This window comes from Acanthaster planci, linkage group LG01, assembly GCF_054643075.1.
Source record: "Acanthaster planci isolate LZ-2023a linkage group LG01, COTS_SCS, whole genome shotgun sequence".
NCBI lineage: Eukaryota > Metazoa > Echinodermata > Asteroidea > Valvatida > Acanthasteridae > Acanthaster > Acanthaster planci.
In genome coordinates, this window is record NC_141777.1 from 4,392,329 (window position 1) to 4,406,505 (window position 14,177).

The 14,177-nt window shown below is 39.2% G+C and overlaps 2 protein-coding genes across 4 annotated transcripts in view; one reads left to right on the forward strand and one right to left on the reverse strand.

Moving 5' to 3' along the window:
• Positions 1-84: 84 nt before the first annotated feature.
• Positions 85-7,970, forward strand: LOC110988063 (serine hydrolase RBBP9-like). Of its 3 annotated transcripts, none has more exons than XM_087134284.1 (5): positions 85-294; positions 5,383-5,422; positions 5,624-5,729; positions 6,025-6,110; positions 6,827-7,970. In XM_087134284.1, the coding sequence occupies exons 1-5, from the start codon at positions 202-204 to the stop codon at positions 7,048-7,050; spliced, it is 549 nt and encodes a 182-aa protein (XP_086990410.1). In that variant the 5' UTR covers positions 85-201; the 3' UTR covers positions 7,051-7,970. The 3 variants fall into 3 exon arrangements, with proteins under 3 accessions (XP_086990410.1, XP_022106985.2, XP_022106986.2); XM_022251293.2 differs by lacking the exons at positions 5,383-5,422; positions 5,624-5,729; positions 6,025-6,110; positions 6,827-7,970 and adding exons at positions 2,148-2,190; positions 2,531-2,636; positions 3,182-3,267; positions 3,445-5,090; XM_022251294.2 differs by lacking the exon at positions 85-294 and adding an exon at positions 3,662-4,651.
• The window catches only part of LOC110988059 (sodium/potassium/calcium exchanger 4-like), a 52,103-nt gene continuing 45,562 nt past the window's right edge, over positions 7,637-14,177 (reverse strand). The window contains exon 18 of the mRNA XM_022251278.2: positions 7,637-14,026. Within this exon, the coding sequence (XP_022106970.1) occupies positions 13,874-14,026 (153 nt within the window). The 3' untranslated portion in view covers positions 7,637-13,873. The remainder of the gene's footprint in view (positions 14,027-14,177) is intronic.

Consider the following 14,177-nt stretch of genomic DNA (forward strand, 5'->3'; position numbering starts at 1 on the left):
ATAAAGAATAAAAAACTTTGAAGCCCTGAAAGTAGCCTCCCCCTTTTGGCAAGTGAACCAACCCAATGGCAAACATATCCTGTGTCAGCTGCAATGTTCACGTGTCACGTCACAAACTACAACCGGATGAGTTTGGCCTGAGCAAGGACACAGAAAGAGTGACTTAACCACTGTTAACATAGTTAATATCTGTCATTACCTATGGCTAGTCGAGTTGTAATTGTGCCTGGAAATGGATGTGGAGAAGTTGAAAAGTGCAATTGGTATGCATGGGCCCGCGATGAAATAAAGAAGGTTTGTGCAAACACATCAACAGTGGGTCTGGTCTGAATCTGACATGTCTGATTGAACTGGATCCCGTCGAGTGGTCATAGCCCCATGGTCCTACTTTAGCACCTGCCCTAATTAGCATGATTAGCCAATTAGGGTTATTTATGTTACGCCCCAACTATAGTTGGGACAGTCCCAACTGTAGTGCTGCAGTTGGGCTGGCCCAACTATTGTTGACCAATGTCTATGGCAAATGTCTCAACATTATCCAAGTCAATGTGTCCCACACTTTGACACTATTCATCTAAAATGTGGCACTTCATCTGTTCATCTAGCCCTATGACCAATGACATGACATTTGTAAACAATATGACTTTGGCACATGCTGGGCACATCATGCACACAGGACCTCTCTGCTGTAGTTAGGCCAGTTGGGTCGTAACATTTACAATCTTTATGCATTACATATAGCACGGAAAGCCAGTGGTGCTACCATTGGCTATAGCATGTGCCTGAGGAGTTTGTTGCGTCGTCCGCTGCTAGAGACATAGGCCTTGTGCCAGGGTAACCCTGTGTAAACATGGACAACTTTATCAATGACTTACGTTTGCAGAAAGTTCCTGTCGCTTTGGAAAGATTTGACTTTTAAATTAGGCCTAATAATACCCCCAAAATTTTGGTCGTAAAAGAACTTTCTTCTTGTAGCTTTTATGTGTGGTGTGGATGAAATGCTAAGTTCTGGTTGGAATATTTTGAATGAATTCTGCCAGCCATGTCATCAAGTGGGAGGTGCACAGACTTAGAGAAATTTGTTGACTATTGTTGGGACTGTCCCAACCAAGCCTATAGTTGGGACAGACGATAGTTAGGGTGTGTACTGACAAGCATGATCATGAGCAGAACGAAGGAGAGACTTCCAAAAAAAAAAGCAGTTTAACTTAAGGCCAAGAAAGATGGTGGGTGCAGTCGGTGCACCGAAAGAGAGCATGGAACAGAACAGGTGATTACAGTCACTTCGCCCCATTTCCACGTCGCCCCTAACCTATTCGCCCCTAACCACTTCGCTCCATCCCCATTATGCCCCATCTCCACATCGCCCCATCCCCACTTCGCCCCATTTCCACTTTGCCATCCATGCTCATGTGTGTTACAGGCCTCTTCAAAAAATGGTCGAGAGGGGAGTTCCACAAACGACATGTAGTTATTATTGAAAACTCAACGGCATTAAATTAATGTCGACTGCATTGTCCATTATGGTGAACTAATACATATGGTTGGACTAGCATCGGGTTATTTCTCATCATGTACATAGAGTGTACATGTACGGTCGCCGCGGCATGAATAGACTGGTTGCCACACTCCATCACGCATTCTCTTACATGGGTGCGCTTTGCTCACGTGTTTATACCACAGCGACAATGAAACACGAAGAAACTTTTATTTTTCTAACAAAAATTTGGGTCCGGCTGTCGGGAAATCAGAAGCATTGTTTTGGCCTCTGAAAGTTGGGTTCTCCGATCGTTAGTTGGATCCTCAAACGTTGATGTTTTTACTTTTGGCATCTAGGCCTATGCCTCTGTCACTAATGAACAGAATGAAGAATAATCAATAGGGTGAAGTGGCATGGGGCAAAGTGACCGACACCTGGTGCTATAGATGGCACTGTAACAACAGATGGCAGTGCACTCTATTTATTTGCTTCATGATTCACTGATGACACAGATCAACCAATCGTGTCCACCATTTGGGGTGATTAATGGTTAGACTGGTATGTGTGCCGTTGAAACCATGGAGGTGTGTCTGTCTTCCCCATGGTGAAACACACAGCTATGTGGATGGGCCTAATAGTTTACATTTAGTCCCCATTTGTGTTCCAGGTCGAAGGACTTGAGTGTACTTTAAAAAGCATGCCAGACCCAGGTAATTCACTTTCTGACTCTTTTTCTAATATTTTGTATTTGTAATTTGCGATAATTTGTGAGTTAGTAACTTGACTATATCTTTACATTGTAATAAACATAGCACAGAGGAATACTGTAATTCTGTTCACTAAAACATAAAGATACTGTCAACAGATATAAAATTTTCAGAATGGTTTATTTCTTTATTACTTCTTACACTCTACGGACATTGATGGTATTTGCAGGGCAACTTGTTCCTATATTTTATTTGACTCTTGGACAATTTCCAAGAATTAAGTTTACATTTGAGAAGTCGGTGATCTTATAATTTCTGTGTTTGTTTGTTTTTTTCTTTGTAGTGATTGCCCGAGAGACTATCTGGATTCCATTCATGCATGACCAGCTCTGTTGTGATGAGAAGACCATTATTGTTGGCCACAGCAGTGGAGCGGCAGCAGCGATGAGGTTTATCAGATACAAATGTCTTTGCCGTATCTTCCTGGTCTAGTTTCAGACTCGAACAGTCAAGCACCTGCTGTGTTAGCTATGCAGTGTTCCAATCAATTCCATCTTGTTCTTGTCGAATTAGCTTCCCGTGATTATTTTTCAGTGTTTTCAATATGTCTACCTCCAAGGCCAGGAGCGCTTACAGGAATTAGAACAACACAGTGCATTATTTCAGACCTGTTGTACATGTACGTAACCATAGAATAAGGACTGTTACCAGCCAATACTCGAGTGGTACCATTCTCCTGAGGAGTGCACTTATTACATTCTTCATTTGAAAACCAGTGTGGTGTTGTAATTGGCAAAAAGAAAGAGTATCTTGTGTTTTAGAGCTCGGGAAGTGAGTGCGGTGTCACCACAGTGTCTCCTGAGATTGGTCTCAGCAAAACCACCTTTGTCTTTGACAAATTCTGTTGAAGAGAAAGGGTTTTTCTCTCTTAGTTATGCAAATTGGGAGAATAGAAACGTGTTAATTAGTACTTTTCCTTCTGTTTTTTACATAGATATGCTGAGAAATACAAAGTTTATGGTATCATTTTGGTGTCTGCATATGTTAATGACTTGGGCGTGGAGAATGAAAGACAGAGTGGTGAGTCTCCCCAGGCTGATGAAAAAATGTCAAGCACAAGAAAGAAATGTGTCTTTTGTTACAAACTGAAATCTCTTGATGAAGTTTTCTTTTGATTTGCAGCCTTGAAATGAGACAATGAATGAAACATGAGTTTCCTTATACCCAGTTTTTCCTTGCTTCATCTACTTTTGCCAGGATACTTCAGTCGGCCCTGGGAATGGGAATTGATGAAGAACAACACCCAGTTTGTCACTCTGTTTGGCTCCACGGATGATCCATTCATCCCTTGGTCGGAGATGCAAGTCATCGTCGACAACCTTGACCCCGAATGCCATAAGTTTGAGGAGAGGGGGCACTTCATGTCAAGCACATTTCCTGAACTCGTTGGCGCAATCCAGAAGCTAACTACACATTAATACAACCACTCATGAAAGAACGGCTGGTCCATGCTTATTTGGAGTGAGCGTGATTCCGCACCTCATGCTCATTTGAAGCTGGCGGCAATTAATTCAAGGCCTGTTTTTTTTTTTTTATGAAGGATATGCTCATCCATGAAATGTTAACCCCTTTTCTTTTGCTTTGAATCCGAAGATGGGTTTTTATGCTGCCGTTTCTATTCAGAGTTGCTACACTACAATTTATCACAGGGTTTGTGAAGTAAGTTGGGCATACCATGGTTTTTGAAGCATTGCGTAACTTGAGTGAGGAATCTTCACATTGTTAAGCTATGAGCTCCATGCACTAAATGAAAGTGGTGCTATGCTAACCTAAGAGCTAAGAGAGGGGCTTTGACGATGAACACTTGATGCTTTCACAGTGGAAGAGCCGGTGTCCTGACTTCACGTATGCTGTGGACATTGGCATATAAGTTCCTCGGACAGTTAATGCTGATCCCTAGAACATACGGATGATTGATCAATTGATGATAGCAGTAAATTCCCCCCACTCCAAATGTAAAGGTAGTATTTTTGTAAGGGGGGTGGTCTCAGTACATAGTATGTATTGGTGTTGTAGCAGTAGTTTGTATTTAGATAGTGCTCTTTCTGTTTCCTTGGAACCCCAAGCTATCAGCATCTGGTGTAACATTGCTTTAAGTATGGACTGCTCCTGCATTTTATGAGAGAGGAGTTTAGTGTCCTTGTCGTGCATGAGAACACCTGCACAGTACCTCCACAGGCAGGACTTGCGCCCACAACCAGTTGCCGACAAGATCTTATGTGACCTTTATGCGACAGGTCACTCTGACTGTCTGAAAGTTTTGTGCGGCAGCGAGGGATGATGTATATACTTGATATTGGTATGGTAGCTACTGACTAGTGGATGTCAGTGAATGCTCTTAGATATGCAAGTTATTGCTAAAACTTGTAGACACAAGAATGAAGATTGAAGACACTGCATCTCTGTGAGTGTTTGCTCTTTACTCTGGCAAATCTATCATTATTTTGAAATGAGAGACTTGGAGACGCAGGTGGCAGCAGACAGACCAGACCTTTTTTCTCAGTCTTGCCCATGCTTAGAACTACACAGGCATTCTTACAACAATGCACATATGCTCAGAACTGGTAAAAAGGACCAGTATGTTTGCCGCCACCAAGTGTCTCAAAGTCGCCCATTTCACTGTTGCAACTACATCACCTCATTAGATAACTCTCGTAAGAAGCAATTTTGAAAAAAAAAATGGCAAAAAATATGTGACATTTTTTAATGCCTAATAAGATCATGCACTGGCGTAACAACAGTCAACAGGTACAAACTTGTTGCTTGTTGAATTCAAGTATGTATAATGTTCTTAAGAAGTACAAACTTTTTAACAATAAAATTACCTTTGGAAAGTACCAACATCTTTCTGTTTCTATGAGTATCTTGATTTGTGTCCTCAATCAAGAAGCAGGGAAATAGACCTCATACTATGGTCTTTTGCCCAATCGTAGCTGTGATTTAGTCTGACGTGTGCATGAAAGTCTGACTTGCATGGCTGTGCAGTTTGGCTTATAGAGAATGTGCTAATTGTCCGTATGCTTGTTGGATGGGGCTAACTTGATTGCTCTGTTGTTGGAAGTGTATAGCACTTTTTTATGCAAATGTACTGATAAGTGTTTTTACTTCATGTTGTTTTTTTTTGTTTATTTCTAGAGTGGAGTGGAGTGTGTGTTGAGAAATATGCCTGATCCAGGTATGAATTGAATTAAATCTTTAGATTCATACAAATACCACAAGTTAATTCGGAACTCAACTTTTACTTTACACGAATTTTGACCAATTCATTGATTTCTGTGAAAACCACGTCAAATTTTTGAAAAAAGTAAAGGCAATTTTGAGTCAACAGGTCTTACTTTTGTTGTACTCTTTACAGTATATTTGTATTAAATTTCAGATGTTGCCAGAGAAAGCATATGGATTCCTTTCATGCGTGATGAGATGCATTGTGATGAACAAACACTTATTATAGGTGATTGCTCTGGGGCCGAGGCAACAATGAGGTATGTTAATGGAGAGATTCCTGATTTGAAGAACTCAAACTTTCAGGAGGCTCTATGAGGCTCTCTGGAACTTTTTAGTACAAGCACCGAGTGGCTTCAAATATTGTGTAAATATTTTCACCATATGGTGTGTTTTGCTCCGGTGGTGCAGAGTTTAAAAATAACTCAGTTTCAAGAAAATAGGAATTGGAAACTAGATAAAAAATGATCCAGGTTCCTGTTCATGTTGGCCGGCCTATATCGGACATAAATCTTTCCTGGTAACCTTTCTGGAAATTCCATTTCCGTAATTCAGGTATGTTGAATCCTACAAAGTGCACAGCATCATCCTGGTCTCACCCTGTGTAACAGATCTCGGAGAAGAAAATGAAAAGCTAAGCGGTAAGGAGCACTCCATCTCGTTGGTTGTTTGCACAAACTATAGAGGGAGTGTTCATGTGTCCTACAGAGGTGGAATAAAAAGGGTTACCAAACTCTGAGTGGGCCCAAGCATTGTTTATCTGCTTGCATCAGTGCAGACTGGCAAAGGTAAAAAGTCTGGCACTTCCTGCTGTCTGGATAACAGGATAACCTCTGCCTCATGCAAGGACATCAGTGACAGGGAATCTCTTTTGCAAGGGAACAAAGACCTTGAACCTAACCAGAAATTACCAAGTTTGATCCATGAGCACTTTTTAACCACCGGTCGATTTTGCCTGGTACCCAGGGTATAGTTTGTGCATAGGTTACCAGGGGATTACCAGGTTACCAGCGATTAACATGGTTGCTGAATTGACTTCCCAAGGCTGACCCAGGGTGAAAGGAAGTAAAATCCCCCAATGAGAGTTCAAAGAAATTAATCAATACCACTGAGTGCCCCTGAATGTGGTGATGGTTTGAGCAACTCTGCTTATGATTTTGTGAATGAGCTATGTAGGTTGGCTCCAAGACAATTATTCCAGATTTGTGTGCAATTTATTGAACTTAAACCCCTGAAAGGAACTTTCCAAAGGTAAACTTTTTCCCCTTCCAACCACTTTAAGACTAAAACTGGGACTTCTGTTTTAACTCACAGCAGCATCTTATGATTGAAATGAAATGCCCTCCTGACCCAACAGGCTATTATGACCGCCCATGGGAATGGGCCAAGATGAGATCCAACACCCAGTCCATCACTGTCTTTGGCTCCACGGATGACCCTTACATCAAATGGGCCGAGATGCAAGAGGTGGTGGACAACCTCAACCCTGAGCTCCACAAATTCCACGACCGGGGTCACTTTGAGGTGCAGACTTTCCCTGAACTGATTCCAGTGGTCAAACGGCGGTTGAATAGTACTTGAGCTGTAGGCAGGTGTGGTCAAAATAAGAGGATAACTAGCATGAGCGATGTATGAATGACATTGTATCCACTCCCTCCATGCTCAGAGGCGCATTGACGTGACTTTTTGCCCTATGCATACTTATACCCTGGGTTACATTTTGGATGACGGAAGTGATCAAGTGAAATGTCCTTGTACACAGCTCACGAGGATTTGATGAATGCAGCACTGGGCTTGACGTTTGTTTGGAGGAAACTGTACTTTTGGGTCAGTGAAGTTCAAGGAACACATTCTAAGGTTTTTTATTTTAATGCTGTGCCAAAGGTTCACAAAAAGTCAGTGCACTTGAGGTGGAATCCCTGGATCCTTCTTGCGTCAGATTTTGTGTGTGAAAGCTGCAGGTGGATAAATCACAGCCTTAATGTTTGAAATATCAGGTCATGTGAATAGAGATCTGGAAAACTGATGTTTTCACATTCGCTTTATAAACCCGATATGCGGGGGTAGTGTAATATCAGTCAGTGTGGGTATGTGAGCTTAATAAACACCTGGTACATTGAACAACACTGACGGGAAGAGGGCAATATTGAGATAGACAAAACAGACATTTCAGTCTTGAACTTGCTTTGACAACTTGGTTTATATATCGTGGTAGTGTTCAAAAATTAGTTTTTATCAACCTAAAACAATCCAAGTTTTACCAATCGTGTGGCAATAACAAAGTGATTAAGAGAATTATTTGCCTAGGCAACAAGATAGCTCCCAGGAAGCATTCCAATTACAATTTGTATACACCATTCCAAATTCATTTGAAAGCTACAATAGGACGTTAGGACAATCAAATGCAGTAATGTCAGCCTGGTTTGGGAATACAGTATGTTAAAATTAAATCTTCATTCGTTGGTGAGAAAAACTTTGAATAAATGATTACAAGCATTCAATGTCGAGTAAAATGTACGATATAAATATTCTAGTTCCATCAGCACTTCAGTATAATCTATCAAGTAAACTTGATAAAAAGGGAGGCTCGGGTTAGAAAAGTTTGGATAAGTTATGAGACGCTCGTCAACCCTCCCTTTGATTATTCTTCTTCGGAAAAATTTCTTGTAAATTTTTCAACCAATTAGTTTTTAATCAGTGCATGAAAAAACCATAGTCAGTGTCAGGAAATGGATCCTTGTGCATTTTTTTAATATACCCCCTTCAAATGAAGAATTTACAGAAAGTTATAAGGACTCGAAACTCAGCTTTCTCTGCTGCCTTTGTTTTCAGGTTACACCTCATTTCTCACGCTATCCTGGGCACAAAAGGCACACCAGTGCACAATTTGATAGAAAACAATACTGTGTTTCTTCTGAAATGATTTGAGATGTTTATTTGGTCCACAGAAAGGCACTGTGTAGCCAGCATTGCTAAAGCAGAACCTAAACTCAGACCAGCCATTGAAACTTGTGACAATCAAATGAGCGAGTTTGATATGCAATCAGTACATACACAAAATGAAGTGTGTCGTAGATTATTCATCATCTATGCATGAATACAGGGTTGGCCCTATCAGGGTAAGCAAATTCTCACATGTACTGAACATGTTCAAACTGGCATTCCTGGCGTACTTCCCTTGTATGATCGTGCCGTTTTTGACATACCAAAATTGCTCACTGAACTGAGATTTTGTGGGAATTCATCATCGTGCAGCTCTAAAAAAAAAGTAGATAAAGCATCTCTCCTATTGAATAAAGTACTTTGCCCATTGTTGTACATGCAGTCCTGTCAAGAGATTCCAAGAAAAACAAACTAAATTAAGACTTGAACAGCCAGCTGACAATAGAAAGCTCTTCAGATGATTGGTAAGACATCTTTACTAGTAATAAGGGAGTGTTGAGTTCAAGTCCCACAACACTGTTTAGTGAGTTGAATAAGCGCCAAATGTTACATTCAGAATAATTTTCATACAAGTTGACAAAGTTTGAAAAACCATCTTTTGGAACCTAAGACATCTTATGAGCTGATTTTTCCATACACATTTTCCACAGCTATTCTATTTACTGGTGTAGAAACTATTTTACAAAGTTACAAATATTTTGGTTGCTTTTTTTTTTACGTGTTTAAATACTGCAGTAGATTTAGGGGTGGGCAAAGCAAGAAAGTAAAGCTTTTTATTGCCTCAGTGTCGATTCAGGAAAAAATGGTGATTGCAAGATTTAAACTTCATACATATACATCATTATTTCCAATAACAAACCGTTATATAATTACAAACACCCTGGACGTGATATCAATCGGTAGCCACCATCAGTGATTAACCTTTTAACAAATAAACACTGTCTTTGCAGACTCTCTTAACTGCTACATGTACATGTTTCCTTATTCAAATTCTGTTATAACTGATTACATGATCTTGCAACAGAAAATCCCCGCATGCAGTTCTTCACTGCAGAGAAGAGGCATCCAGTCATCATCCGACATGGAAAATTAATACATTTATTTCTAATTACATGTATTTACATATATTACAGAAGCCGCAATGTACTACTGGGATACAGAAAAAAATTTAGTTAATGTGAAAAATTCACAATGATAATGTAACAAATTGAAATTTAAAATTTCATAAACAATAAGATACTTGTATACACAATGCATTGTAAAACACTCTTATTTTTCAAAGGATGAGACAGTTGATTAGTGGCAACCAGCATTTTGATATTTTGGAAAGAATTTAGGATAAAACTGCTTCAGTGAGTTGCGGCTGATATGCAGGCACCAGATCCGTAGCTTGACATGCATAAAGATGCACGTCCGTCAAGTGGGCTTCTCTTAGATTGATACTTAAAGGAATACACTTGGTTTGGATGTAAAATAAATGTAATCTTTGTGTTTGTAGCGAGAGAGACATGCACACTGGTGAACTTGGGGGAAACAAAGAAAAAAGGTTCCAAACATCTGAGAAACAATTGACAATAAAGTTCTGTCCCACATGGCTACCAGGATTCACCAATGTAACCAGTGCAATAGATCTTGGGACTACAACAGCAAATTTAAAGGTAGGAATTGATTCTTATATTTGAGGGGAGCCGCTTCAATTTCATTAATATGGGAAATTCACATTAACAGTGCAGTTCTTGCAAGAATTTCTGGGCACAATTAAGAATCTATGTTTGACTGTCTCTGCTGATGTGCTATGACAATACCAGAGTGTTCAAAGTAAACTCCATCAAAAAAAGATTTTGCAATCACAATAGGTGAAACAAATGCCCCCCAATATCAAGTCTGTCCATAAAATGATAGAGAATTTCAACACAAGATTTTATATACAGTCTTTTGTAAGGAATATAATGTACAATTTAGGGACGGATTGGAGCAACTTGGTACAATTACAACATAACACATCTTCTGCTGAATATAGAATTAATTCTTTGTTTAGAAACCTTTCCCTTGCCAAAGCAGTTACAGTCTTCTGAGTGAAAGAGCTTCACTTCATGCATCTTAGTTTTTCCTCTCCAAAAAAATTTAAACGTTCAAACCCCGGAAAATAAAACAAATTTTTTCAACTCTCTTTTCTGGGGATGTACATTAAATAAAAGCAATTAAATGATGTCGTTACAAGAAATGCACAACTGCGTATCAATAACAAATCAATTAGAAGAGTGCTTGATATTCCGTTGTGTAGAAACCAGCTCGTCAACTGTTGACTAATTATACAAAATACTCAAAACCAAAACCTTAGGCCCTTAGGTATTCTATATCTTTTAATTTGTGGCATATGCATTATTAAAAATTAAAACTAGAGCTTGTCTTTGAAGCTGCAATAAATCACTGCTTAGTGGTCTAATCAGTCTGAACAAACAAAAATTACCTATTCATCAAAAATACTTGTACAAAAAGGCTTTTCTTGGGTCAATGTTTTGTCTACTCAGTGAGTTTTCCTGAGGATTTGTATTTTTAATATTTACAGAGTTTTTCTTTTAAATCAACTACTTGAGATGTGTACAACAGGAAACAAATCACTATGCAATGCTGGTCTTTTTAAATACAGAATTGCACATCTGTGACACCTATTATTATATAAGTAATTAAAGTTTACAATTCTCATTTTACAAAATAACTTACAGATACATGAGGTTGATTCAGGCATCACTTCATCAATTTACTTTCCACACTTGGAAGGCTGACAGAGTAATAACAAAAACTCTGGTATTTGTAAATAACATTTACCAAAAAATTCATCTTCATCCTACCCTGTGTCTATCATCAACAATGAAATTACTGGAAAATGCTGGACGACCAACTTGATATTTTCTTGACATTGAGTATGTCCAAAATATCTCAAATCACAGATTATGGTAAAAAAAATCAACAAAACCTAGAGCAGAAAATCTGTTGCGATTCTTATCCCATTTGTCAAAACTGCCACCTTCTCATCAGATTGCAAGAGCATTGTCATGCCTGCACAACACTTCTGATTGTGCACACAACAGCGACATGCTTCACAAGACTGCACCCCACAATCTGCTTGTCTTCCTGTTTAACAACTTGTAAACAAGGAGGCCAAAACACACGCAATGAAAAAAGATCCTTTCTCTGATTTCTAAAGGAAAAGTAGTGAATTAAAATGTCTTTACCTATGGTGACTGCAATACATGCAAAGCGGAAATTCATTAATTACCAGAAATGACTTCAGCAGAATCGTGGTCCACTTGACCAAGGCCAAAGTTCTCAAAGCAGGCAAACAGAATCATGGGATAAATCAAAATGTGGCCAAAAATCTAAAAAAAAATTGTCAGGCACACACATGATGATAAATGCTTCTGCAAGCCTTTCATTTTGAAGTCACAAAATAATAACACAATCTGAACATTGCAACTGCAGCTATGGTAAAAAATCTATCAAAATAGATTTTTGTTACATATGAAGACTTCTCATAAAATGTGCATATATTTATACAGCATTGAAGATCAACTTCAGCTTCCAAAGACAACCTTAGAAATACACATTATCCTAAGCAGAGAAGTTTCTGTAACTGGTGAAGATGTTTAGATTTTGCCACCTTTGGATCTGGAGTTATGCAGGAAAAATTACAGCTTTTCACAGCGAGAAGAAAAAGTCTAATTCAAGTGGAAATTTTTCCCTCTTTCTCAAATACTGTTTTTACACAGGCTAAAAATCTACCATCTGAATAGAGACCAGTACTTAGGAAATCTGTATTATTTCTGAGAAGATTTACACACATTTTTCAGTAACAAGACTGGAAAGATTTAGAAAAATCTTGTTTCCTCAAAAGGCATTCAGAGACCTTAAAATCTGTCCAAGTCTGAAAATTGCTTCTAAACAGGCAGAATCATGGCTGGTTGATAGCACTTTTTACATGCATGCAACTTTTCCTCGGATCAGCTGATTTCCTTGTTTTTCACTTCACACTCCTGCCACTGAAAATTGAGAAACTCTGTACAAAGTCTTGTAAAGATTGGAATTTCTTGTTTTTCTTCCAAGTCCAAGTTGCATGCTTGTATTTACCAACTACAAGTGCTGTGCACAATCTGTGGAACCTTTGTCATTGCTACGGCTGAAAATAATGTGTTCCTAAGGAAGTCGCTGGCTGGAGTGGCTCAGCTGCTTTCCATAGTCATGTGTGTTACTTCTGCCTGTAGCTTGTTAATCAGGACACAACCTCATAAATTTCCCATCACACTCAAACACAATCTTACTACATCCTAAAAAAATTGCGGTAAGATCTTGTACATCCTCGTAAGAACTCAGTGGGAACTGACATCAACGTGGTTATACGGGTTCATGGATGGGGAAGTTGTGCCAAAATTTGGAGCATTTATGTTGCATGGTCATAGTGGCGTAAAATCGCAGTGACAGCATATTAACAAGCTAACAAAGAACCGGCATACATGTTGTCTTAGCATATCAGCAGCGTAGTAGGATCTTTATAGATATGATAGAAGCACCACTCAATCAAGAAGAATTTTATGCCATCCCAAACATGTTAATGGAGTTTTGTATCATCAAGCTGGGGGAGAGCTGATTGTTTCAGCCAACATAAGAAATGCTCGGAAACACTGTGGAATGATCCGCTTGCATCTTAGCAGAGTTGGGACTCGCGCTCAGTTTAATTATGCCGAGAAAGGAAGGTGAACTTCATACACATGCCGGCCATGCAGTAACAACCTACTACAATCTAGAAAAAAAAACAACTTTTTGCCAAGTTTCAAAGTTTCATCCCTTCCTAGCCACGATTTAATGAAATTTTACAACGGAGCAGGGTCTTCCTGGTTGTCGTCAGAGTGTGATGGGGCACAAGCGCCTACCCAGTGAGAAAACATCAGCACTCAATTCTGCACAGCTGCTTACCAGAAAAAAAGGTGCTTAGCCAATTTCCTGCTAAAAAAAAATCAGCCGAGAACCAACACCAATAACATGCATACAGCACATGTCTGGTTACCTACTAAGCTACAACTTTATGTCCTAAGCAACTTGAAGTGAAGTTTACAAGTTCCATTAACTCTAATGTGCCCTTGCAAGCATGTCAGTAAAGCCCTAGGAGAGAAAGACGGGCACTCATGAACTCCAACAATTTCTGGGTGAATGTACAATAAGTTTCAGCACATGCTGTAGCATGTTTACTATTGACTAAGTTTCTACAGATACATGCATTTGAATAAGAATAAGCACGTAACAAAAGTGGCGCTAAACTGACCTCACTCCACAGTCAATTTCTGCTGCTAAGGGCACACTGCAGGCATGGAGACAATATAGACTGTGATGAAAGTTTTCCTCACATTTACTCTATACATTATTCCTTGAGAGGAGATCAAGCTGGTGGCTATATTCCTAAACGTCTTCAAAAGTCAATGACACAGACAGGAGGGTTCACGTAGCCAAAGACGTTGAGCTCAACAAGGATGGCAAATGTGAGGAAGATGGCGTAGAAGAAAAACATCAGTATACCCACTCTCTTTGTCAGTCTCCATTTGTGGCAATGAATGGTGATAATCTAATCAAAGAAAAAGATTGGAAATCCATTTTTATCAGAAATAAAATGAGGAATCCTCCCCCATACAATAACCTGAGAAGAGTTTAATCAAAACGTTTCTTGAAGGGTAATCCATTCTTGTCATCGTTTTTTGTGAGCATGGAAGAAAATA

Excerpts from the sequence above, each read along its gene's own strand:
- LOC110988063 (XM_087134284.1), top strand. The coding sequence starts at position 202 with ATGGCTAGTCGAGTTGTAATTGTGCCTGGAAATGGATGTGGAGAAGTT. Across the intron at positions 295-5,382 it reads CCCGCGATGAAATAAAGAAG|AGTGGAGTGGAGTGTGTGTT; the intron begins GTTTGTGCAAAC and ends GTTTATTTCTAG. Across the intron at positions 5,730-6,024 it reads GGGGCCGAGGCAACAATGAG|GTATGTTGAATCCTACAAAG; the intron begins GTATGTTAATGG and ends TCCGTAATTCAG.